Consider the following 27,614-nt stretch of genomic DNA (forward strand, 5'->3'; position numbering starts at 1 on the left):
AAGGGACCAAGTGTGAAAACACCCTAAAATAGGAGTACAAATGTCTCTTGTACTGCCATTTTTCACTATCTGGGAAAGTGACCAAATAACGATGGAAACAAAAAATGGTGTCCTATTGGGACTTTTATTGAGAAATGTAATCCCAACTGGTGGGTAAAAGGAAATGAAAGGGCTGTGAGTCACCATGGCAACGGTGTGAATCCCCCATAACCACCCAGGCCCCAGTAGCGACCAGAAGTCCTCAAGGTTTTCATCCCAATCAGAAAAGTCAATGGTTTCTGAAAGTAAGGCCACCAATGTTTCTTACTCAGTCTCAAAGATATGTTTCTCTTTGTCTGTCCGTCGTCATGAACTTTCTTTTGTCTCTTGGAAGATTTATTTTTATTTTTACAGAAGCACAGAAATAAGTGGGTCGAGTTACAAATGGGACACAGTAAAGACTCTGTTCATATATCACAGCCGCCCTGTCTGCCTGTCCCATTGCAAAACATCAACCCCTCCGTCACATTCCAAAGTCCTCCCACAAGTACAATAGGGCAGAGGAGCGAGGAGACACTAAGGAGGTGTCTCCCACAACTGTCTCCCAGCCCTCTCTGGGAACAAACCAGGGTGTCCCTCACCACCCTCTCTCCAACCTCGTCCGTCACATCCCTCCACAAGTCTGCAGTCTTTTCCTGGTCATCCTTTAAGTCAGAATAGAGAGACAGGGGGTTATGGGTAAGTCATGTCTGTCTCTTCTCCCTGCTTTACCTCCCCATGTTCTTCTGTTGGAGATGTAGGTAAAGCATCAACAACTGCTTGGCCAATCAGAGCCTCTCCCACACTCAGGGGTTGGTGATTGGGCGAGAGTGTTCTAGTAGGGTTGATGTAGGGAAGGGGATGGGGCAGGTTTAGATGCCAATAGTCTGCAGGGCTCTCCTCTCAGCGTCGTTGAGATGGCCAGAGAACATGCTGTAGCACGGCGACTGGGCAAACTGGGTCAGGAAATCTGTCAGGTAGGCCTGGAACACAAAGTACAACAAACTTCATTTAAAAGTGAATTTAAGACATTAAAATACAACTGCAAAGACACCGTTGAAATCTGTTCAATTCAACTTTATAACATTTCCTCAAGGTCAATTAGTTGGAGCACAACCACATCCACCCTAAGTAGTAATGTTTGTGTGAACTAAATCTGAATGAGAGATGAGCAGATTAGCGAGGCATTACCTGAAGGTCTATCTGATATATGGGGTCCTTCAAGGCATCTGGATCCTCCTCATCATCATCCTCATAGTAGTCTTCATCTGAGAGATTAAAAAAAAGACAGTTTGATACCTGTGAAACAAGGCAGATAGAGCCCCAAAACCAAGATGGCTGCCTACTACACTGATGGAGTAGACCTCTGGAAGAGCCTGAGAGAGAGGGAAGTCGTTTTGTCACCCTGATGATTTTGTAGCCACAACGAGTCGATGCATTTTTCATTCTTACTATACATAAACCGTAAATAATAAGGGCTTTTACATTTTTCCACTATATGAAGTCTTTTTCAGCATTGTTTACTATCCAGCATCAACTTATTTTTGGTCTATTCTCACCATATTTGTTGGAAGCAATGAGGTCAGACAGCAGCTGCCCGGCCAGCCCTTCATCCTCCTCATCCTCCTCATCCTCCTCCTCTTCTGCCTCCTGGTCCTCCCACATTCCACCTGAATCTGCAGTGACACAACCAAACAGCTTGGGATTATCTTCAAATGGGGCCTACTTGCCTTCACAATACTAAACACACATACACTACCAGTCAAAGGTTTGGACACACCTACTCATTCCAGGATTTTTCTTTATTTTTACTATTTTCAACATTGTAGAGTAATAGTGAAGACATCAAAACTATGAAATAACATATGGAATGATGTAGTAACCAAAAAAGTGTTAAACAAATCAAAATACATTTTACATTTGAGATTCTTCAAATAGCCACCCTTTGCCTTGATGACAGTTATTATTCCCAAACTCTGGCGCGTTTTCCCCCTTAGTTTGGTTCGTTTGGACTGGTATTCATTTGAACACCATCCGCACTGGGGAATGCACTAAACAAAGCACCGTGATTCGTTCAAAAAGGATGGTCTCGGTCCGATTCAATTCGTACCGTGGTGCGGTTCGCTGCAGGTGAGAACGTAGTCCGGACCAAACACAGGGAAAGAACCAGAGGCACACATTATTATTGGTGTTTAGACAGAGCATTTGATGAAATGCACGCAGTAGTCAATCATAACTTGAGATCTCTGAAACATTCTGTGAGTAGCAGCACATTTATGAGCACATCTGATGCAGATCAGGGGAGACGGGGGCTATAGCCTACCAGGAAGTAAATATACAGTGGGGAGAACAAGTATTTGATACATTGCCGATTTTGCAGGTTTTTCTACTTACAAAGCATGTAGCGGTCTGTAATTTTTTATCATAGGTACACTTCAACTGTGAAAGACGGAATCTAAAACAAAAATCCAGAAAATCCCCCAAGTAATTCATTTGCATTTTATTGCATGACATAAGTATTTGATCACCTACCAACCAGTAAGAATTCCGGCTCTCACAGACCTGTTAGTTTTTCTTTAAGAAGCCCTCCTGTTCTCCACTCATTACCTGTATTAACTGCACCTGTTTGAACTCGTTACCTGTATAAAAGACACCTGTCCACACACTCAATCAAACAGACTCCAACCTCTCCACAATGGCCAATACCAGAGAGCTGTGTAAGGACATCAGGGATAAAATTGTAGACCTGCACAAAGCTGGGATGGGCTACAGGACAATAGGCAAGCAGCTTGGTGAGAAGGCAACAACTGTTGGCACAATTATTAGAAAATGGAAGAAGTTCAAGATGACGGTCAATCACCCTCGGTCTGGGGCTCCATGCAAGATCTCACCTCGTGGGGCATCAATGATCATGAGGAAGGTGAGGGATCAGCCCAGAACTACACGGCAGGACCTGGTCAATGACCTGAAGAGAGCTGGGACCACAGTCTCAAAGAAAACCATTAGTAACACACTACGCCGTCATGGATGAAAATCCTGCAGCGCACGGAAGGTCCCCCTGCTCAAGCCAGCGCATGTCCAGGCCGATCTGAAGTTTGCCAATGACCATCTGGATGATCCAGAGGAGGAATGGGAGAAGGTCATGTAGTCTGAAGAGACAAAAATAGAGCTTTTTGGTCTAAACTCCACTCGCCGTGTTTGGAGGAAGAAGAAGGATGAGTACAACCCCAAGAACACCATCCCAACCGTGAAGCATGGAGGTGGAAACATCATTCTTTGGGGATGCTTTTCTGCAAAGGGGACGGGACGACTGCACCATATTGAGGGGAGGATGGATGGGGCCATGTATCGCGAGATCTTGGCCAACAACCTCCTTCCCTCAGTAAGAGCATTGAAGATGGGTCGTGGCTGGGTCTTCCAGCATGACAACGACCCGAAACACACAGCCAGGGCAACTAAGGAGTGGCTCCGTAAGAAGCATCTCAAGGTCCTGGAGTGGCCTAGCCAGTCTCCAGACTTGAACCCAATAGAACATCTTTGGAGGGAGCTGAAAGTCCGTATTGCCCAGCGACAGCCCGAAACCTGAAGGATCTGGAGAAGGTCTGTATGGAGGAGTGGGCCAAAATCCTGCTGCAGTGTGTGCAAACCTGGTCAAGACCTACAGGAAACGTATGATCTCTGTAATTGCAAACAAAGGTTTCTGTACCAAATATTAAGTTCTGCTTTTCTGATGTATCAAATACTTGTGTCATGCAATAAAATGCAAATGAATTACTTAAAAATCATACAATGTGATTTTCTGGATTTTTGTTTTAGATTCCGTCTCTCACAGTTGAAGTGTACCTATGATAAAAATGACAGACCTCTACATGCTTTGTAAGTAGGAAAACCTGCAAAATCGGCAGTGTATCAAATACTTGTTCTCCCCACTGTATACACTGAACATATAAACGCAACATGCTCATATAAGGAAAATCAGTCAATTGAAATAAATTCATTAGGCCCTAATCTATGGATTTCACGTGACTGGGAATACAGATATGCATCTGTTGGTCATAGAACACCATTTTTAATTTTTATTTGGCACGACAATGGGCATCAGGATCTCGTCACAGTATCTCCGTGCATTCAAATTGCCATCGATAAAATGCAATTGTGTTTGTTGCTCGTAGCTTATGCCTGCCTGCACATACCATAACCCCACCGCCACCATGGGGCACTCTGTTCACAACGTTGACATCAGCAAACCACTCGCCCTCACAACTCCATTCACGCTGCCTGCCATCTGCTCGGTACAGTTAAAACCGGGATTAATCCGTGAAGAGCACAATCCAGCGTGCCAGTGGTCATCGAAGGTGAGCATTTGCCCACTGAAGTCAGTTACGAAGCCAAACTGCAGTCAGGTCAAGACTCTGCTGAGGACGACGAGCACGCAGATGAGCTTCTCTGAGACGGTTTCTGACAGTTTGTGCAGAAATCCTTTGGTTGTGCAAACTCAGTTTCATCAGCTGTGCAGGTGGCTGGTCTCAGATGATCCCGCAGGTGAAGAAGTCAGATGTGAAGGTCCTGGGCTGGTGTTGTTACACGTGGTCAGCGGTTGTGAGGCCAGTTGGACGTACTGCCAAATTCTCTAAAATGAGAAATTAACATTCAATTCTCTGGCAACCGCTCTGGTGGACATTCCTGTAGTCAGCATGTCAATTGCACGCTCCCTAAAAACTTGAGACATCTGTGGCATTGTCTTGTGTGACAAAACGGCACATTTTTGAGTGGTCTTTTATTGTCCCCGGCACAAGGTGCACCTGTGTAATGATCATGCTGTTTAATCAGCTTCTTGATATGCCACACCGGTCAGGTGACTGGATTATCTTGGCAAAGGACAAATGCTCACTAACAGGAATGTAAACAAATTTGTGCACAACGTTTGAGAGAATTAAGCTTTTTGTGCATATGGACAATTTCTGGGATCTTTTATTTCAGCTCATGAAACATGGGACCAACACTTTACATGTTGCTTTTATATTTTTGTTCAGTATAATTGTGTAATTTGGCTGAACTCTATCTTCAAGGCCAAAAAGAGACATTGACGTGTGTGACGTGTGGCTGTGGCATAGCTGTGATGCATCACCTTGACTAGGGCTGTTACGGTGACCGTATTACCGTTACACCTGCAGTCAGGACCGCAGTCAACTTCCATGTGACCGTTGAGTCACGGTAACTAGGCTTCTCCAAAACTGCGCTCTGATGGTCATCAGCGCTCTACTGTCACTGACATCAATGCAAAGGCAATCGAAAATCAAATCAAACACTTCATGAGAGCCCTGGCATTCAGAGTTTGAGTGGAATAGGATCCCCTGTTGCGCAGCGAGAGCTAGCTCCTCATAGCTGGTTGGTGCATGGAATAAAATAAGTGTTCCTGTTCCGCAACATTTCTATAGGCTATGCAATTACATGAGAAAACAGAGTTTTGATGGCCTCTATTACAATGAGGAGGATCCCGTCATTTTTCTATTGGCTAGGCCTACTATATTTATTTCTCAACATTCCATATATTAAGCACATTGCTTCGCTTTACAACCAGGGTAGCCTACCTGGCTGGCATGAAAATGAACCACGGGAAAAGTGTCCTCCATTTGCTATTCAAGTGCATATGGATGACATGTATTTTTTACCCCTCTTCCGACAGGTGCATGATAATGGACCATTCTAAATCAAAACTAATTTCACACACATTATTTAGTATATGTAAAGACCAGTGCTTAATTTGTCAAATCGGGAGGTGCCGGAACAAAAACTGAGCTTGAGAGTGGGTTGACCTGGGGAGCTCTGAGGTACCGGAACACATAAAAAAAAAAAAGAAATCTAACAAAAACAAACATTGACCTTTATAATAAAGCATTGCATGCATATCATCACATTTGCGTAGTGGCATAGAGCAGTAGAGTTGAGGCACTTACAGAAGTTGCACACATGGGGAACATTTTTAGTAGCCTAGGATCCTGGAAAAATTTGGCCTTTTATAAACGCATTTCATGCAATTGTAAATCTATTTTATTACTGTACAAATTATCTAAATGACAGGCTACTTTGACACTGACAAACTGAGATCAATAAAAACGACCTTGTCTTGAATCCATCAATAGCCAAGGCCTAGGTGTGTGTGGAGAGGTACATACTGTAGGCTACAATATGAGGAAATGATAGTCCTAAAAATGCTTTCCAGATTCACTGACTCACCCAATGATGCGCAGCTCACTCGCTGGTGATGGCCGATGCGTTCATGCCAAAAGCCGATCTCTAGTTTTACTTCGTAAAACAATATTTGGAAGATGATCAAATATTTCTTAGCCTACAGCATACATATTTTACTTCTCTTTTCTGCAGAAGCCATTTGCTTTCTAACCGGTTTTCCACAATAGTATTTTAAAATCTTGCAAAAGGCCTGTTTTGTCTGCATGCTGTTCACTGTATTTGATGCGCGTTCTCGACTGTAGGCTATGCCTTGTTATTGGGCTACACACAATCCACAGGTAGGCAAAAAAAGTAAAAAAAGAAGCTATTGATCGTCTGCGGCTAAATTATAGACCTTCTCATGGTGTAGTAGGCTATTATGAATGATTTAATGTATTTCTGAACAGACAGCAGTAATTCTATAACTTTGGCAAATGTATTTCAATTCAACAGAGTTTTGACTGGCCACTATATAATACAAGCGGATGCCATTTTTTGTAGTCCTGCTATATTTATTGCTAAATTCTAAAACATTAAGCACATTAACCCGCTTTACAAACGTTGTTGCCTACCTGGCATTGTATTATATTGTGGGTCATTCTAAATAAAAAATAATTCCACACATATACACTATATAAAAAAAAAAAGTATGTGGAACCCCTTCAAATTAGTGAATTCTGATATTTCAGCCACACCCGTTGCTGACAGGTGTATAAAATCGAGCACACAGCCATGCAATCTCCATAGACAAACATTGGCAGTAGAATGGCCTTACTGAAGAGCTCAGTGACTTTCAACGTGGCACCGTCATAGGATGCCACCTTTCCAACAAGTCAGTTCATGAAATTACTGTCCTGCTAGAGCTGCCCCGGTCAACTGGAAGTGCTGTTATTGTGAAGTGGAAATGTCTAGGAGCAACAACGGCAAATCAGGGTTTGGCGGATGCCAGGCGAACGCTACCTGCCCCAATGCATAGTGCCAACTGTAAAGTTTGGTGGAGGATAAATAATGGTCTAGGGCTGTTTTTCATGGTTCAGGCTCCTTAGTTCCAGTGAAGGGAGATCTTAACGCTACAGCATACAATGACATTCTAGACGATTCTGTGCTTCCAACTTTGTGGCAACAGTTTGGGGAAGGCCCTTTCTTGTTTCAGCATGACAATGCCCCATGCACAAAGCGAGGTCCATACAGAAATGGTTTGTCAAGATCAATGTGGAAGAACTTGACTGGGGTGCACAGAGGCCTGACCTCAACCCCATCGAACACCTTTGGGACGAATTGGAACTCCGACTGCAAGCCAGGCCTAAACGCCCAACATCAGTGCCCGACCTCACTAATGCTCGTGGCTGAATGGAATTAAGTCCCTGCAGCAATGTTCCAACATCTAGTGGAAAGCCTTCCCAGAAGAGTGGAGGCTGTTATAGCAGTAAAGGTGGGACCAACTCCATACTAATGCCCATGACTTTGGAATGAGATGTTTGACGAGCAGGTGTCCACATACTTTTAGTCATGTGTCTTCGTAGGCTATACGTAAAGAGAATATTAAATTGAGAATACTGCGTGAGCATATTATCAAGTCCTTGACAAATTGTGAATGAGAGACTGATGAAGTGTGTGCAGCCTGCGCAAGAAACAGAGCGCCTCCCTTTCATGAGACTTTTTTCAAATCGTCATTCGTCGCATCATGCAGCCTTAGAATGTATTAAAAATCAAAACATATAGCCCAACGTTTGTATCACAACTAAAGTTGCATAAATAACTCTAAATTAAGCATAATAGGAGGACCTGTTTCTTTGTTAACTGCTCAACACAGAACAGCTGCATATGCGCACTACCTCAAATCGTTTGGGGAAAATATGCTTTCTATTTAGCTATGTTCAATTGTATTGTTCATACTATAAAATAATGCCATGGGAATTCTAAGCAAATCTTGCCTGCTAAATGAACTAGTGTAGTCCACAGCCATATGGCATAGCCAGATCAGGGCCTAACATCAGGATTACATTTTCTTTAAATCTGCCTAAAATAAATAATGGATTTATGATGTGATGTTGTAGGCTATATTAAAATGGATATATTAAGACTTTTTACAAATGTAAATGTCTCAAAAGGTCAGCACCAGTGGGTTGTAGGCTATGTGTGGAAGCCAGAGATGCTAAAGGTGTTTATGTTAATTCACGGTAAATTACTGTGAGACCGGCAGTTACTTGAATGACAATCGCCGGCTGACAAAATGTAATGACCGCCATAGCCCTGACCTTGACTCCAGTCTGCTGCGGCAGCTCTGGTCGTGTTGGCCTCCACCACAGAAGACAGCTCATTGACGATCAGCTTAAAGACCTTCACTAGCAATGGAATGTTGGTCCACTTCTCTGGATCTGGGGAAAGACAGACAGAGACCTTACAGCCACACTGTAAGATGTCCATACGATCAAAGAGTTGGCCCACCAACAGAAACATATAGCCAATCCACCCCTTGTCTTTGTCATACATTAGACAAGACAATGGGGGAGAAGGGTGCTTATGAGGGTCATTCTTTCATAAAGACAATTTAATTACCATGCGCAAATGTGAACAGTTTTATTCTCTTATATTCGATTTTTTGCGTACTACATGCTAAATGAGTCAAGTGAGCTGCGGGCCGTACTCTTGGCAGACTTGGAGCGTGTGCGGATGCCCTCGTCAGGGCCAAAGATCTCCTCTCCCTTGACCACGATGTCCTGGAGACGCTTGTCGTTGGTGTTGAGGCCGTGCTGCAGCAGCTTACACAGGGCCACCGTACTACACAGGGACAACAGGAGAGGGGGAAACACAAACATTATAAACTGAAAAAAGGATAAATCCCTATTCATAAAGGTGGAAAGGGGAATACAGAGAGGAACACACCTTTTCTTCACCAGGTGGAAAACAGTCATATTCTACTCTACCATCCATCTTGAGGACTGTGGATGCTCCAGGGACAGCCCTAAGCCCTCACCTGACTTTGCCCTCGTACTGTCCGTAGAAGAGGTGCTGTCGGCTCATCCACTCAGCCATGACAAACTCCAGGGCTGGTTTCCCCGTGGGACCCGGCAGACTGCACAGGAACTCCAACAGAGGCTCCAGCTGAGAGTGGACCAGGTGGGCAAACACCATGATCAGAGACTGGGGGAGAGGAGGAGAGAGATGATCAGAGACTGGGGGGGAGAGGAGGAGAGAGATTATCAGAGAGTGGGGAGAGGAGTCCAATATTAGCAGGGTCTATATGGGTGTCAAAGTAATTGCTGAATAACCATGACGCAAGTCACTAGACAACAGATGAGTATAAACTGAATACTGACAGCTTGGCGGGTTGAAACCTCAACATCCCTGAGAACACTGAATTCCTCTGACAGATTTAGAGAGCAAAGTTCCAGAGAAAGACAAACAGAAGTGTTGCTTCCTACCTGCATGACGCTGAGGGTCTCGGCCTGCTGCATCTTGCTGAGGATGGCTCTGAGGATTTGGTCTAACTGCTCTCCCAGCTCGGTGCCGGCGCGGGCGATCAGTGTGGACACCAGGCGGCCCACGAAGGCAGCGGTGAACTCTGATGTCCTGGGGTCAAGTAGCTGACTGACCACCTGCATCACGTACCACAGACCACTGTGGCCCTCCGTGTCCCTCCACTGGCCCACCTGCTCCAGGGCCACTGACACATACGCCCGCAGACACTCACCACCGTTCTGAAGAGGATGGGTTAGAGTTCATTTAATTTCCATGAATTAATACATACAGGGGGGAAAATATATAATTACAAAGTGTACTGGTATAACAACAGTTGGTATTAACATATTTGGGTCCTCAGTGTGTGTGTATGTGTGTACCTGCATGGTGGTGTTGTCATCCGTGCGGAGGGTACACTGGGCCACCACAGGGAAGGCCTGGCAGACCAGCATCTCAGAGAGCGGGGGTTTGGTGTGTCGGACCACCGTGGTCAAGATGTCTATGGCGGTCTGTCAGGGAGAACACAGGAGACAACTGTCACTATATGACTGACTAGGACCCTAAACGCTGATAGTAAATAAGGAGGCCAGATTAGAGTGGTCACCAACCATGGTCCTGGAGAGTGCAGGCTTTTATTCCAGCCCTGCACTAACACACCAGATTGAACTAAGTCAAGGAAATGATTACTTGATTAGTTCAATCATATGTTTAAGTACCTGGCTGGAATAAAAGCCTTCACACCCCTGTAACCTAATTCTATAGGCCCTGGCTTGGTGACCACTACCAATGGAGCTGACACCAACCCTGTTAGGCCCCGACACACAGAACTGCTTTAAATTAACGACTTCCATAGTAGCTGGTGGCACCAGGCCAGCGGTGACTTACTGCACACAGACCGGAGGGGATCTTGTCAGGCGGGGCCTGCATGATGCTGACCAGGGTGGGGATGAGGCGCATCTGCATGGGGCCCTGGCAAGCCTCGATCTGGGCCAGCTCCTTAAAGATGTCCTGGGCCAGAGACGCCACCACCGGGTCTGGGGAGAGGAGGGAGAGTTAGATATGGATGCACAAGTGTTGATCTGTTAGGATTGGATAGATGTAAGCCATATGGTAATACCTCAATGCACCTAAGGGACTCAATGATACACTAATAATAAAAAGACAAGAGCGCCAACTGCCAAGGTTACTATAGTTACCTACCGTTACTATACTTGAGGAAGATGGCGATGGTGAGGGGGCAGATCTTGTTCTCTGCGCTGGTGGTGAAGGCAGGGTCCACGGTGCAGACGATACACAGGGTCTCCATGACCAGGGTGAGCACCTCAGAGCTGAACTGGGCTGCCAGCTGCACCAGCCCTTCCAGAACAGCAGGAAGGAACGGCTGCAGGACGTGGGTACTCTCGGACAGCTTCAACTGGTCACAGTACCTGAGGAGAGCACACACAGAATTACCACCTGCATACCAACACATTTACTGTTATGGTGTAGTGACGGTTTGTGTTGTCTGGCTAGTTGGGCGACAAACTAAAGAGGGATGTATCCATCTATCTACTGTATGCCATCACTGCTTCTACCTGGCCTAGCTTACTGTTATTATGATGATGACTGAAGGAGTGTAATCTACAGCTTGCCAGAACTATCAAGGTATAAGCTTTCCCAAGTGTTGAACTTTGATCTCCCTCACCCCCAGATGGCGCGTACGGCTGAGATGCGGACTGAGGGGGGCTGACTGTCGTGCAGGCCGCTTACGGTGGCCTGGAGGAACTGCTGGATGAGCTCAGGGGACATGGCTGCTGTGAAGCGACTGGCCGCCCACAGGGCTCGGCCCAGCAGGAACGGAGAGGCCGCTGGGGGGGAGAGAGGAAGGGGACAGGAGGTTATTATATAGGCACGTAATGTACCGTGAGTCACGGTCCAGTCCTCCAGGCCTACGATGTCTGAAGGTTATTGTTTCTCCCTCACTCTTCATTGATCATGTAATCAATTGATCGCAATGTCAATGATTGCCTAGGGAGTCCACCCACCTGGTTTCCCCGGTCTAAATCAGACATTTATTGAAAGAACAATATAACGGAACACGGCTGCCCGGAGCGGAGCTACAGATCCCAGACTGACTAACCTGTGAGGTTGAGGTCAGCCAGGATGACGTTAGCCAGGAAGCCGTGCATATCAAACTGAACACGTCCGTTCTTCACGTTCTCTGTGATGATGGTCTTCACTGAGCCCAGAGCTAACATACAGGCCTCATGGATCTTCCACCTGCAGGAGGGTACAACACAGGAGTAAGGAGAGAGCTGACCTACAGTATGACTGCATGGTGATGGTTTAGCTATGGCGTGCAACTCAATGCAAGCAATGTTCACTCCAAAAAAATTAGGCACTGAGCAAATTTCAGGTCTGCTGAGCGCAAACTTGAACATTGTGAAAATTCTGTGCAACTTCCAGCGCGTGTTTACTGTGAACACTGAGGCTGTACCCGCTTTAAGTTACAGTTTCAGACAGTGGCCAAGTAGGCTACTGTGGCTATTTTATCATAAATGTAGGCCTACCAGAGTGGCCTACCATAAAAAACTATGGAGAAAATGCATCCCATAACATTTTAACATGGAAATAGCTGTCCTATCATTCGGCCTACAGTAGCAGCCAATGTGTGGTGTTCAACATAGGCCTACATTCCATGAGACTTTTGAAAAAAAAAACATGCAGGGCTTGACATGAACCTGTTCATCAACTTGTTCTTCAGACAAGGAGATGACTGAAAATGTTGTTGTTGTGTTCTTTGATGCAAGAAACCACTTTACAAAATAAAATGCATTATTATTCCCATACCATTATTACAGAAAATCTGAAAATTATCCTACCCTCTGCCTAATGGCTACTTAGTTTATTCAAGCCGGTCTCAAAATACAACACACGCTTTTTTTGTGTGTTAAAGGGCCGTTTACTGGACTCCCCTTTCAAAGATGTCTAGAAATGCACATGTTGTGTGAAGGAAGCAATCACTCTCCCATAAAGTATCTACAGTGGGGAGAACAAGTATTAGATACACTGCCGATTTTGCAGGTTTTCCTACTTACAAAGCATGTAGAGGTCTGTAATTTTTATCATAGGTACACTTCGCGCAGCTTAAAGGGGACATTGGTCGAAAGTGATCTCCTCTCCTTGTTTTCATTCTTCAGTCTGCACTGACATGACAATACCTGGACAGATTAAAGCAAATTCCTGAAACGCATCCATATTGCTTTCACCTAACGGTTATTTAGTTCAGCGCCGAGGACAAACTGGAGACAAGGAGAGGAAGCCACTAATGACTATTAATTAAGAGGCATCCACTGTTTGCCATGTCATGCAGCCGGTGTGTGTGTGATCCTCACCAGTGTTCATTGCCGCTGTTCTTGGCCTGCTCGGCTTCCTGCAGGTGTCTTGTTGCTGCTGCCGCCAACGCTGCCGCACTCTCATTCTGGAACTCTGTCGCCACAGCCTATTGGAAGAGGAGGAAGGTTGGAATGAGAAGTCTTGTCTCCAGAAAGGTCACATTGACCAGAACGTAAACATGCAGAAGTAACTGAGGAGTTAAACTATGGGGTTTTAGTTTTACAGAGAAACACACACACGCTAGGGCTCTGGTCAAAAGTAGTGCACTATGGGGAATAGGGTACCATTTGATATTTGCCCACAGACTAAAGTTCTCACCAGCAGCAGGTCCTGGGCTGAGATCCTGACGGAGTAGGAGAAGGTGTCGTCATCCTCGTCCTCCACAAACTGCTGGGGGTTGGCCGTCCACACCTTGATCTACAGAGACACGACTACTGATGATGAGGAACACATACAACCGTGATATCATAGACTACTGATGAGGAACACATATAACCATGACATCATCAGGGTTCCTAAAGACAGTGGCAAGTCAAATTCAAGGACTTTCAAGTACTTTTTCAAGCACTAATATTTATTTTCAAGGAACATCAATTTGTAATAGTTCCTATTATGCAATTGTTTGTAGTCATCACCAGATGGCAGTATATCGCCACAACCTCATAAAAAAAGAAACGTAACATTCATCACTACCTTACAAGTTTTACTCAATAATGTGTGTTTTACTACTTATTTACTAAATACATGAGCAGTAAGTCAGTACTGACGATGTTGTAATTTGAGTTGTGATGAGCAGAGTTTTGGGACATGCCTACCGGCGAACAGACATTCCCTATTCGCATTACTACACAATTCCAGCTTAATGACTGTATTGAATTTTATTGGGAATCTACTACTTAATAGCTACGAAAAAGCGTCTTGATTCCGACTGCCAGCTTTAGTGTCGCCGTTCGGCTGAAGGTCTGTGTGAGGAAAACGGCACGTGAACTGCTTGATAAAGCGGAATATCGCGGGCGCCCCTCGATTGAGGCAAAAAAGCTCTGGAGAGAAAAAGTCAATGTAGAACTGGCGCCAGCGCAGGATGCAGCATTGTGTCTTTCCCCCCTTCAGGGCCGACTCACCAATGCTCGCCTGGCAACCAGAGCATGAAACACTTGAGGAAATAAAACTCAGTAGTCTGCCTGGAAATTAATTAGTAAGTCCAATACATTTTTCTAATATTTTTCATATTAGATCATTTTCTGTTCTCCTCTCATTTTAATTCAAGTACCAACTTCAGAAATGTCTGATTTTCAAGGTATTCCAGTACTTGAATTTCAGAGTGCCAAATTCAAGTACTTTAAACATCTCAAGCACCTTGTGCGAACCCTGCATCATAGACTCATTTCTCTACCACACACAGAGGAGTGAGGGAGTGTGTACCTGATCCTCAGTGATCTGCATGTAGAGAATGATGTAGTAGATGAGCTCAGGAAGAGCCTTCTTCACTGTACTCTTGAACTTGCTGTTCTCCAGCAACGTGTGGACAAACTCAAAGATACTAAACACCAGGTTCTCAAAGCCCAGAACCTCACCTGGAAGAAAAACGCACAGTTGGTAGCTCAGTTGGTAGACCATGGCGCTTGCAACGCCAGGATAGTTGTTTCGATTTCCGGGACCACCCGTACATAAAATGTATGCAATCATGACTTAGTAGCTTTGGATAAAAGCGTTTCTTAAAATGGCGCATACATAGATATATATCTACCTATATCTATCTATATATACACACACATATACAAACACACACACATACATCCACTACCGTTCAAAAGTTTGGGGTCACTTAGGAATTTCCTTGTTTTCGAAAGAAAAGCAATTTTTTTGTCCATTAAAACATAAAATTGATCAGAAATACAGTGTAGACATTGTTAATGTTGTAAATGGTTATTGTAGCTGGGAACAGCTGATTTTTAATGGAATATCTACATAGGCGTACAGAGGCCCATTATCAGCAACCATCAGTCCTGTGTTCCAATGGCACGTTGTGTTTGCTAATCCAAGTTTATCGTTTTAAAAGGGCTAATTGATCATTAGAAAACCCTTTTGCAATTATGTTAGCACAGCTGAAAACTGTTGTGCTGATTAAAGAAGCAATAAAACTGGCCTTCTTGAGACTAGTTGAGTATCTGGAGCATCTGCAATTGTGGGTTCGATTACAGGCTCAAAATGTCCAGAAACAAATAACTTTCTTCTGAAACTCGTCAGTATATTCTTGTTCTGAGAAATGAAGGCTATTCCATGCGAAAAATTGTACAACGCTGTATACTACTCCCTTCACAGAACAGCGCAAACTGGCTCTAACCAGAATAGAAAGAGGAGTGGGAGGCCCCGGTGCACAACTGAGCAAGAGGACAAATACATTAGTGTCTAGTTTGAGAAACAGGCGCCTCACAGGTCCTCAACTGGCAGCTTCATTAAATAGTACCCGCAAAACACCAGTCTCAACGTCAACTGTGAAAGAGGCGACTCCTGGATGCTGACAATTTCAACCATGGCATTGCAAGCGCCATGCTCTACCAACTGAGCTACAGGAGACTTATGTAAGTAAGGTATGTTTTTTATCTTTAATATATTTGCTAAAATGTCTAAAAACCTGTTTCGCTTTGTCATTATTTTAGAATAAGGCTGTAACGTAACAAAATGTGGAAAAAGTCAAGGGGTCTGAATACTTTCCAAATGCACTGTAAATACACCCCTTCTGGACCAGATCAAGAGGACTTGAGGAAATTATATAGTAATAGCTCACCATCTATGTTCTATACTACTATCTATTGACTGTATGTTCTATACCACTATCTATATTCTATACTACTATCTATATTCTATACTACTATCTATCTATATATATTCTATACTACTATCTATCTATATTCTATACTACTATCTATCTATATTCCTATCTATGTTCTATACTACTATCTATCTATATTCTATACTACTATCTATCTATATTCTATACTACTATCTATCTATATTCCTATCTATGTTCTATACTACTATCTATATTCTATACTACTATCTATATTCTATACTACTATCTATCTAAATTCTATACTATCTATATTCTATACTACTATCTATATTCTATACTACTTTCTATATCTATCTACTATATGTTCTAGATCAGCCCATGTAACATATTGATTGATTTGACAATTTAAAAAGTACATATACAGTCAGCCAATCAATCATGATGGCCAATCAATCATGAACTATAAAAAGTGATCTAAATGCATGAAAATAAGAACAAGACGGTTAGGTTGTACTCACCATCAGAGTCAATGGGGTCGTCTACCTCCTCTGTGTAGTTGACCTCTGTTCTGACATAAGTGCACAGCTGGTTAAGGAAACCCCATTCCCAGGACACAGACCAGGGTTTACCTGATCATCCTCTACAGCTAGGTGAATAGCTCACATTCAGATAGGAAACATTGCCAATCATAATTGACAGATGTGAACCAACGCTACGGGAATGAATAGACATTGAGCTACCGTAAGATGGAAGAGGAGAGGACATAGTTGCAGCAGTGTGAAGGATATAAAGCGGCGCTCTCTGTCAGGGTGTTCCAGACGATGGGCAGGATCTGCTGCATGGACGACACCATGGGTTTGGGGAAGTTCTTCACTAGAGCCGTCACGGCCTGGCGGGGAGAGATAAAGGTGAAGAGAAGGATGGATCAGGACAACCGATAATAACATCTGACCTCCAGATCACAAAACTCCAACTTCATCTAGCCTCCCTGGGTGTATAAATCCTTGTGGTCATCTTCTCACCTTGAGGACCTCCATCTTGAGGCCACTGTCTGAGGAGGGTCCATCAGGCATCTGCAGGGCCAGAATGAACGCCTCAGTGAACTGCTGCACCACGGGGAAGATCAGGGCCTTGGCCGCTCCCTTCTCCAGCTCCTCTATCGCACAGATCAGGTTGGCACAGGTGGAGAAGATCTCCACGGCTCTGGAGCGGGTACGGATGCTGTATATCTCCATCATGGAGAAGATCTTGTACATCTCGGGCAGGATCACCGGAGCCACCAGAGGCATCTGAGTATCTGTCACCTCGCGGGTAAACTCTGTGAGAAAAGGCCAGAGGGATGATGTGAATACACTGCGATACATGCATACAAACAGGTAAGAGTGGAAGCGGTGCACAGGAAAAGGGGTCAATTTGGGATGTACATTTACCTGTGAGGACCCTCATGGCCCCGTGCACTGCGTTGACATCGCCACTGACCAGCATGTCCATGAGGATGGTGAAGAGCTGAGGCCAGGCCTCGGGCCAGTCCCAGTGGGCGATGGCCGACACAGCATATGCCACGCTGGACCGCACCTTACTGATGGCCTCCCTGAGACCCCCAGGCAACAGCTCCCTGATGGCTGCCTTGGCCTGGAGAGGAGAAAGAGAGAGAAAAGAGAGAGATTTTAGGCAGCAACAGTGGTTTCATAACTCCTCTTTCTCAATACGTTTTCAAATAGCCAGCCATCAAAACTGATACATTTCATCTAGTTGGAAGAATGATGTGTTGCTTTGCTTACCCGGTCTGTGGTCTCTGGGGGTCTGAACTTCTCAGACAGGGAACACCAGTGAGTCTCCACATACTGCTTCAGGATGACTGAGGCCAACTGAACACAACACACACACATATAATTTATTGATATAGTAGTGTAAATTAGATACTGAGATGTGGTCTCACACACCATAGAACTAGACTTCTAGTTAGAATAGAACAAGAATGACAGTTCTGCTTACTAACCTGACGAATGGCCAGAGCTCCCCGAGGGTCCACAGTTAGCTCTGCCAGGTGGACTCCAAACTCTTCAACACAAATGGAGCAACATCAACACACAGTGGACAGATCATCAGGAACACATCAATCATCAGATCACATTAGCCTTACGTGACGTGCACTATCAGAAACTATGATGCAAAATGTCCGAAATGTTCATATGATTTAGAAAAAAACATACATATCACATTTAGTGCTGAGCGATTACTGATTTGAGGTCAGTTCGATTATTACAAAATAAACACGGTTTTCGATTTCGATAAAAAATGTTTTACATTAAATGCACTATGCATTGTGGGACGAATGCTGTAACAGAATAAAACAATTAATGAAAGTCCCATGATGGTAGTGACTGCCCATTACAGCTTATCACTTATTTCCCATCATTTATTCACATTACTTTAATAAAGTATTTCAGTTGTGTATATTACTTTTGTTTTATTTAATGACTTTATTATTTCATTCCAAGTCATCATCTCATCTCTATAGAGCTGCTGCCTATGCTGTCTGACAAAATCACTTATGTAGTTCTTCAAAGTTAATAAGGCATACTTTTATGACTGCTGAATACCAACTATCAATCACAGATCATGTATTTTCAGGTAGAGATACCCTGCGAAGCAACTGCTCTCTATCCCTCTCGATCGCACGTTCTTCTCTCCAGCTCCGTGCCCCACACAGACCGGACAAGTAGGCGTGCAATGGATTATGGTCAATGTAGTTAATTACCAAGTTATGCGCTAAACTATGTAAAATATTGGACTGTTGGAAACTACAACTCCCTACTACATCGCACAGTTTGGGCTTGATCAGATGTATTACATTCTAGTCATTTAGCAGATGCTCTTATCCAGAGCGACTTACAGTTAGTGAATGCATACATTTTATTTTATTTTTTACCCCCCATACTGGCCCCCCGTAGGAAACGAACCCACAACCCTGGCGTTGCAAGCATCATGCTCTACCAACTGAGGTACACGGGGCATGTATCTCTAGAGAAACTGCACATCGAGCTCAGGAAAAAACTGAATGAAAAGGAATTCAAATAATTTAACAAACGTCGGTCAATTCGTTGTTTAAAAACCCAAAAAATACATTTTGGTTAATCGGTCAGCACTTAGGACATTACATCGATTAAGCACCTTTGAGCATTTACAACAAGCACTGGAGAACTCTTCCAATCTGTTTTAGGCTAGTCAGTTAACCTTAGACCCTCATCCCTCCAATGTGCCACGCTCTGTCCCGGCTTTAACTGAGAGTGACATCAGAGTCCAGGAGACAATGTTAGTGCTGACAGCTCTAGTTATACATAGAGAAGCTCCCTCAGAAAGAGGCCTGCCGGGCCCATTCTTGCTACTGTGACACTGCAGTGGATCCCGACAGACAGCCTGCACAATCAGCCTTTTAGCCATGCTGGAGGAACGCCACAGACAAAGGCACTGTACACACTGTCCCTATATTCACCCCCCACTGCATTTTGGATTAGTGGCAAGCTGGTTTAGGGTAGCTAGCTAGTTAGTTACTGCATTTTGCTATATAGCTAGAGTCATGTATTTAGAATTGGGCCAATGCAGTTTCTGCATTATGATGATGCATTTACATGACACTTCAACATTCTATGGCAGCCATGTTAGCTCCCCATTAACTTTACATGTGAAATATTTAAACAATGCTATGTAACTGAAGGTCTAGAATTAAGACAATATTCAAAATTCTAAAAGTTGGCCTAACTAAATAGCATATCTGGTAGCTATAATTCATTCAACATGCATTGGATAATAGGGTTGAACGGCATGTGCCGTATTTGACAGATGGAACATTCATTCATTCATTCAAAGGGGGAACAAGGAAAAATACGTTGTTGTTTTGCTGAAATATTAAAACAAGTTGTAAAAACGACTGATGAGTGATGATGTCAGGACAGGGTTCGTTATACAAACATTTGATGTCAGTGTACAAAGGCTGGAAGTCGCAAGGCGGGAATACTAAGATATCAAATTCGCGGGAAAACGTGACATTCCAGATTGAATGGTTGCTATAGCGACTCTAACACGATTTGAGCTTTGATTATAGATTCATCTGAACACTTTTCAGTTTTATGTAAGTACAAGTGCAACGCAGGGCCCGAGATAACATTACACAAGTAATTTGGTAGCTAACGTTATCTAAAAAATTTCTGATCTGCTGTAACGTTACATAGTCAGCCCATCTAGCAAGCTAGCTCTTTGTATTAGTCAAATTGCCATTTTAATTTCAGCCAATGTCTTCTTGATTTGGTCCACCACCATCATGTGTAGACACACTTCAACACAGAGAATGGAATCAAATTGCTGCTATGTTTAGCAAACAAGGATCCTGGGGGTACAGTGTGCTTCACACACATGGTTGTTCTGTCAGCTAGCTAACGTGTTAGCTGCTAACTAGCTAGTTGGAATAAGTTAGTTAGCTAACAAGATTAATTTGCGCCACTTGCTAGCCAACTGAATATGAGAGAACCACTTAACTAGTTAGTTAGTTAGCTAGCTACATATTCTGTTTTATCATAGCAAGCGAACGTTAGTTAGTTACATGACAGTAATTGTGTTGTATGTTGTGGCTGGCTAGCTACAATGTATCTTTCCGTACAGGCCCATATGCATGGAATTTATCATCATGCCATTCCACTCTCTTGACATCAGCTGGTCTCGCAATGATAGCATCCATGCTTACCCTCGGTCACTTCCAACACTTTTATTTGTTCCTCAGCGGCTGCTCGCACTTCTTGAACCGGGGACAGGATAGCTGTTAACGTCTCAATCAGGGCTTCTTTAAGTCCTTGTTGAACCGGTCCAGCGGCCGAAGCCGACCGAGGACCCGTCGCACTCATGCCTGCCATGTTCTCACCCGCACAGCCTGAGCAGATCAGCATCTCGTCAGCAACACTGGAAAAAGTACTTCCGGGTCACGTAATTTCTGAACCGTTCCAAATAAAAGTCCCCTACGTAATAGTAGAAAAGTGTTAACCTGTATTTATTCGTGATGTATGCAAAATAATTGTCTAAACAGTAACAATTATTCATATTTGTTTATATTTAAGTGATATTTGCATTAAATCTGGGTTTTAAAACATGCTCCAATGTAAAACATGTAAATAAATAAAATGCCCCCAATGCAAACCACTGATTCTTTGTGCCAATGTAAAAGTAGGGTGGGGAAGTACTCAGTAGGGTCTGTAGAATCTTCTATGGTGTCATTTCATGAGGCTCTGAATAATACTGAGTGTTCTGGCCTTTTACTGTGGTCAAACAGCTTAAAATGGGGTGCCTGGACACTATACAGTACAAATATAGCACTGTACAGGAAAAACGATTTTTTGTGCCAATGTAAAAGTGGGGTGGGGAAGTACTCAGTAGGGTCTGTAGAATCACAGTGGAGAGGGTCAAAAGCTTCAAGTTCCTCGGTGTGCACATCACTGACGACCTGAAATGGTCCCTTCACACAGACAGTGTGGTGAAGGCACAGCAGAGCCTCTTCAACCTCAAGAGGCTGAAGAAATTTGGCTTGACCCCTAAGACCCTCACAAACTTCTACAGATGCACCATTGAGAGCATCCTATCGGGCTGTATCACCGTCTGGTATGGCAATTGCACCGTCCACAACCGCAGGGCTCTCCAGATGGTGGTGCAGTCAGCCCAACGCATCATCGGGGACACACTTCCTGCCCTCCAGGACATCTACACCATCCGGTGTCAGAGGAAGGCCATGAAGATCATCAAGGAGCTCAGCCACCTGATCAACAACCTGTTCACCCCGCTACCATCTAGAAGGAGGAGACAGTACAGGTGCATCAAAGCTGGGACCAAGAGACTGATAAACAGCTTCTATCTCCAGGCCATCTGACTGTTAAACACTCACCGCTAGCCGGCCTCCACCCAATACCCTGCCCTGAACTTTAGATACTGCTCTGCCCTATGTACAGTGGGGAAAAAAAGTATTTAGTCAGCCACCAATTGTGCAAGTTCTCCCACTTAAAAAGATGAGAGAGGCCTGTAATTTTCATCATAGGTACACGTCAACTATGACAGACAAATTGAGAAAAAAAATCGAGAAAATCACATTGTAGGATTTTTAATGAATTTATTTGCAAATTATGGTGAAAATAAGTATTTGGTCACCTACAAACAAGCAAGATTTCTGGCTCTCACAGACCTGTAACTTCTTCTTTAAGAGGCTCCTCTGTCCTCCACTCGTTACCTGTATTAATGGCACCTGTTTGAACTTGTTATCAGTATAAAAGACACCTGTCCACAACCTCAAACAGTCACACTCCAAACTCCACTATGGCCAAGACCAAAGAGCTGTCAAAGGACACCAGAAACAAAATTGTAGACCTGCACCAGGCTGGGAAGACTGAATCTGCAATAGGTAAGCAGCTTAGTTTGAAGAAATCAACTGTGGGAGCAATTATTAGGAAATGGAAGACATACAAGACCACTGATAATCTCCCTCGATCTGGGGCTCCACGCAAGATCTCACCCCGTGGGGTCAAAATGATCACAAGAACGGTGAGCAAAAATCCCAGAACCACAAGGGGGGACCTAGTGAATGACCTGCTGAGAGCTGGGACCAAAGTAACAAAGCCTACCATCAGTAACACACTACGCCGCCAGGGACTCAAATCCTGCAGTGCCAGACGTGTCCCCCTGCTTAAGCCAGTACATGTCCAGGCCCATCTGAAGTTTGCTAGAGTGCATTTGGATGATCCAGAAGAGGATTGGGAGAATGTCATATGTCATATGGTCAGATGAAACCAAAATAGAACTTGTTGTGTTTGGAGGACAAAGAATGCTGAGTTGCATCCAAAGAACACCATACCTACTGTGAAGCATGGGGGTGGAAACATCATGCTTTGGGGCTGTTTTTCTGCAAAGGGACCAGGACGACTGATCCGTGTAAAGGAAAGTATGAATGGGGCCATGTATCGTGTGATTTTGAGTGAAAACCTCCTTCCATCAGCAAGGGCATTGAAGATGAAACGTGGCTGGGTCTTTCAGCATGACAATGATGCCAAACACACCGCCCGGGCAATGAAGGAGTGGCTTCGTAAGAAGCATTTCAAGGTCCTGGAGTGGCCTAGCCAGTCTCCAGATCTCAACCCCATAGAAAATCTTTGGAGGGAGTTGAAAGTCCGTGTTGCCCAGCGACAGCCCCATAACATCACTGCTCTAGAGGAGATCTGCATGGAGGAATGGGCCAAAATACCAGCAACAGTGTGTGAAAACCTTGTGAAGACTTACAGAAAACGTTTGACCTGTGTCATTGCCAACAAAGGGTATATAACAAAGTATTGAGAAACTTTTGTTATTGACCAAATACTTATTTTCCACCATAATTTGCAAATAAATTCATAAAAAATTCTACAATGGGATTTTCTGGATATTTTTTCCTCATTTTGTCTGTCATAGTTGACGTGTACCTATGATGAAAATTACAGGCCTCTCTCATCTTTTTAAGTGGGAGAACTTGCACAATTGGTGGCTGACTAAATACTTTTTTGCCCCACTGTACATAGTCATTGTACACTGGTCACTTTCATAATGTTTACATACTGTTTTACCCACTTTATATGTATATATTGTATTCTAGTCATGGCTCATCCTATATAACTATTACTGTACACACCTTTTCTATTCATATACTGTCCATACTGTCTATATATACTGAACAAAAATATAAACGCATAATTTAAAGTGTTGGTCCCATGTTTCATGAGCTGAAATAAAAGTTCGCAGATATTTTCCATATGCACAAAAATATTATTTCTCTAAAATGTTGTGCAGAAATGTGTTTACATCCCTGTTAGTGAAAAAAAAAAAAACAGCAAGCAATGCAGATGTAGAAGCACGGTGGCTAGAAAAAACTCCCTAGAAGGGCAGAAACCTAGGAAGAAACCTAGAGAGGAACCAGGCTCTGAGGGGTGGCCAGTCCCCTTCTGGCTGTGCCGGGAGGAGATTATAACAGTACATGGCCTTTAAGGCCAGATTTTTCTCCAAGATGTTCAAATGTTCATAGATGACCATGTCATGACTCTCATGTGATTGTCCCACGTGAGAAGCCCAAGATCAGAATACAGAGAAGCAACAGTCTACAGATCTCTCTCTCTCCCGTGGTCATTTTTATGAACAAAGGAAGGATTGATGTGGGGGTTATATGACCCTCGCGCCAATCCTAAATGGTTTGCAGCAAACAACTCCTTGTTGGTCCCTAGTAGTATAAAAAAATAAAAAATATTATGCCCTGTAAGTCGCTCTGGATAAGAGCGTCTGCTAAATGGCTTAAATGTAAATGTAGTATTGGTGATCGGAATGTCTCTGTGTTACAGGGACAGATTGCCGCCTAAAAACTCTAACATCAAAAGATTGGACATTGGACCATTGTTGTTGAGATCCAAATGTTTGGAATGGTTGGTGGGGATCCAAAGAATAATCATGTCTTATTGTTTATTGTTTTGTGATGTCATTAAGGATGGTATTACTAAATAACTGTATCTCTGAAAGTGTACACATTTCAGTTATCAGGTTTACATCTAAATGTTGTATAAAATACATGATTAAGTATGAGAATACGTTTGTGAAGATAGCAATGTGATTTTATCCTTCTAAATGAGATAATTGTTTTTCATATAAACTTTTGCCAGTCAGTAACCACGCCCAAGTGAGCACAGACATTGGGTCGGCGTGATGGAATGCCCCTTTTTACCCGAGGATAAAAGCCTTGGGAACGAAATGTACATTTAGACCAGGAAGCGTGGAGCGGTGGCTACATGGCTTAAAATGGTTAGACCAGAAAGACCAGAAAACATGAGACGTTAGTCCATACGTTTTAAATGGTGAAACTCTGAAACTCTCAATCTCTACATGAGAAAAAGCAGATAAACGTACTAGACCTTATCATATCAGTCTGCAGCTGGCATGTAAAGTATTCTAGAACATTCCCTAAAGAGTTGGGAAGGACAATCCCTCTCAGACAACCGTTGGTACATTTGAAGTATCTATTCTAACAAACACTCCATTCGAAGACAAGCCGATTCTCACCGAAGTGGGATATGGACACTCAAACCCTTTTTGAGAAAGTGGTTCAACAGAGAGATGATGATCAAGGACAGCTACGCGTAAATATGCATTGCATTTCTTATCCGAATGAGCGGTGGTTTCCAAATGTTACAACGATAAGTTGAATCTCTGTCGCTCCCGTTCACTCTCTTTCTAGTGACCCTTCCTTCCCCAAACCAAGCAGTCATGCTATTGTTAGTCCAGTCGGGACCTGTTTTCATTGTATGACGTTAGTAATCAGTAACCTATACCATGTGTGTGTTTGTATTCTGTGTTATTATTTAATGAGTTAGTAAATAAATAACTAAGCCAATTTGTGTATTACTGATTAATCAATAAGGTTAGGGTTCTTGCAGGTTCAAGGATTATGCGACGTTCAGAATGAGACTGATGAGGTAATGATTTAATAAGTGATTGTTATATATATCTTCTAAGAGTTTAATTCGGGAGATGATAACTCGTTAAACAACTTCTTCCGTGGTGCCCCAAATTCCTAATGAGATAATTGTTACATTATTAATTTAATCGAGTGACAATTAAACATAGTTGATTCGATAAATAACAGTCATCACAAGTCACGTCACGACAACCAGCAGGGTCAAATAATAATCACAATGGTTGTAGAGGTTGCAACAGGTCACTACATCAGGAGTAAATGTCACTTGCCTTTTCATAGCAGGGCATTTAGAGGTTGAAATAGCAGGTGCAGTAGAGAGAGAGAGTTGAAAACAACAGGTCTGGGACAAGGTAGGTGGGCCTATGCCCTCCCAGGCCGACCCATGTCTGCGCCCCTGCCCAGTCATGTGAAACTTATAGATTAGGGCCTAATGAATTTCTTTCAGTTGACTGATTTCCATGCAAAAGTATTCACCCCCCTTGGCATTTTTCCTATTTTGTTGCCAAACAACCTGGAATTAAAATGGATTTTTGGGAGGTTTGTATCATTTGATTTACACAACATGCCTACCACTTTTAAGATGCAAAATATTTTTTTGGGTGAAACAAATAAGAAATAAGACCAAAAAAAAGAACTTGAGCGTGCATAACTATTCACCCCCCCAAAGTCAATACTTTGTAGAGGCACCTTTTGCAGCAATTACAGCTGCAAGTCTATTGGGGTATGTCTCTATAAGCTTGGCACATCTAGCCACTGGGACTTTTTCAAGGCAAAACTGCTCCAGCTTCTTCAAGTTGGATGGGTTCCGCTGGTGTACAGCAATCTTTAAGTCATACCACAGATTCTCAATTGAATTGAGGTCTGGGCTTTGACTAGGCCATTCCAAGACATTTAAATGTTTCCCCTTAAACCACTCGAGTGTTGCTTTAGCAGTATGCTTAGGGTCATTGTCCTGCTGGAAGGTGAACCTCCGTCCCAGTCTCAAATCTCTTGAAGACTGAAACAGGTTTCCCTCAAGAATTTCCCTGTATTTAGTGCCATCCATCATTCCTTCAATTCTGACCAGTTTCCCAGTCCCTGCCGATGAAAAACATCCCCACAGTATGATGCTGCCACCATCATGCTTCACTGTGGGGATGGTGTTCTCGGGGTGATGAGAGGTGTTGGGTTTGCGCCAGACATAGCGTTTTCCTTGATGGCCAAAAAGCTCAATTTTTTTCTCATCTGACCGGAGTACCATCTTCCATATGTTTTGGGAGTCTCCCACATACCTTTTGGTGAACACCAAACGTGTTTGCTTATTTTTTTTCTTTAAGCAATGGCTTTTTTTCTGGCCACTCTTCCATAAAGCTCAGCTCTGTGGAGTGTACGGCTTAAAGTGGTCCTATGGACAGATACTCCAATCTCTGCTGTGGAGCTTTGCAGCTCCTCTTTGTTGCCTCTCTGATTAATGCCCTTCTTGCCTGGTCCGTGAGTTTTGGTGGGTGGCCCTCTCTTGGCAGGTTTGTTGTGGTGCCATATTATTTCCATTTTTGAATAATGGATTTAATGGTGCTCCATGGGATGTTCAAAGTTTCAGATATTTTTTTAAATAGCTCAACCCTGATCTACAACTTTGTCCCTGACCTGTTTGGAGAGCTCCTTGGTCTTCATGGTGCCGCTTGCTTGTTGGTGCCCCCTTGCTTAGTGGTGTTGCAGACTCTGGGGCCGTTTAGAACAGGTGTATATATACTGAGATCATGTGACAGATCATGTGGCACTTAAATAAAGTCCACCTGTGTGCAATCTAACTAATTATGTGACTTCTGAAGGTAATTGGTTGCACCAGATCTTATTTAGGGGCTTCATAGCGAAGGGGGTGAATACATATGCACGCACCACTTTTCCGTTATTTATTTATTTGAATCTTTTAAAACAAGTTATTTTCATTTCACTTCACCAATTTGGACTATTTTGTGAATGTCCATTACATGAAATCCAAATAAAAATCAATTTAAATTACAGGTTGTAATGCAACAAAATAGGAAAAACGCCAAAGGGGATGAATACTTTTGCAAGGCACTGTATGAACTGTAACTCAGTAAAATCATTGAAATTGTTGCATGTTGCGTTTATATTTTTGTTCAGTATAAATATATTGTGACGAATACTGAGGATACGAAGAGGCAGGACGCAGACGCAGGAATCAACAATGTAAAGGTTTATTTAACTCTG

The 27,614-nt window shown here is 43.4% G+C and overlaps 1 protein-coding gene across 1 annotated transcript; it reads right to left on the bottom strand.

Moving 5' to 3' along the window:
• Positions 1-105: 105 nt before the first annotated feature.
• LOC121574891 (importin-9) lies at positions 106-20,838 on the bottom strand. The gene is made up of 22 exons (XM_045222850.1): positions 20,622-20,838; positions 17,880-17,941; positions 17,662-17,748; positions 17,311-17,512; positions 16,903-17,198; positions 16,669-16,769; positions 16,399-16,457; positions 14,509-14,660; positions 13,405-13,503; positions 13,086-13,192; positions 11,831-11,970; positions 11,396-11,558; positions 10,912-11,138; positions 10,597-10,745; positions 10,092-10,220; positions 9,675-9,950; positions 9,227-9,393; positions 8,897-9,030; positions 8,508-8,627; positions 1,578-1,694; positions 1,210-1,286; positions 106-1,001 (listed from the first exon to the last, which is right to left on the bottom strand). Exons 1-22 carry the CDS (start codon positions 20,818-20,820, stop codon positions 891-893), a joined length of 3,174 nt encoding a protein of 1,057 aa, XP_045078785.1. The 5' UTR covers positions 20,821-20,838; the 3' UTR covers positions 106-890.
• Between the last annotated feature and the right edge of the window lie 6,776 nt (positions 20,839-27,614).

The sequence above is a fragment of the Coregonus clupeaformis genome, chromosome 10 (genome assembly GCF_020615455.1).
Source record: "Coregonus clupeaformis isolate EN_2021a chromosome 10, ASM2061545v1, whole genome shotgun sequence".
NCBI lineage: Eukaryota > Metazoa > Chordata > Actinopteri > Salmoniformes > Salmonidae > Coregonus > Coregonus clupeaformis.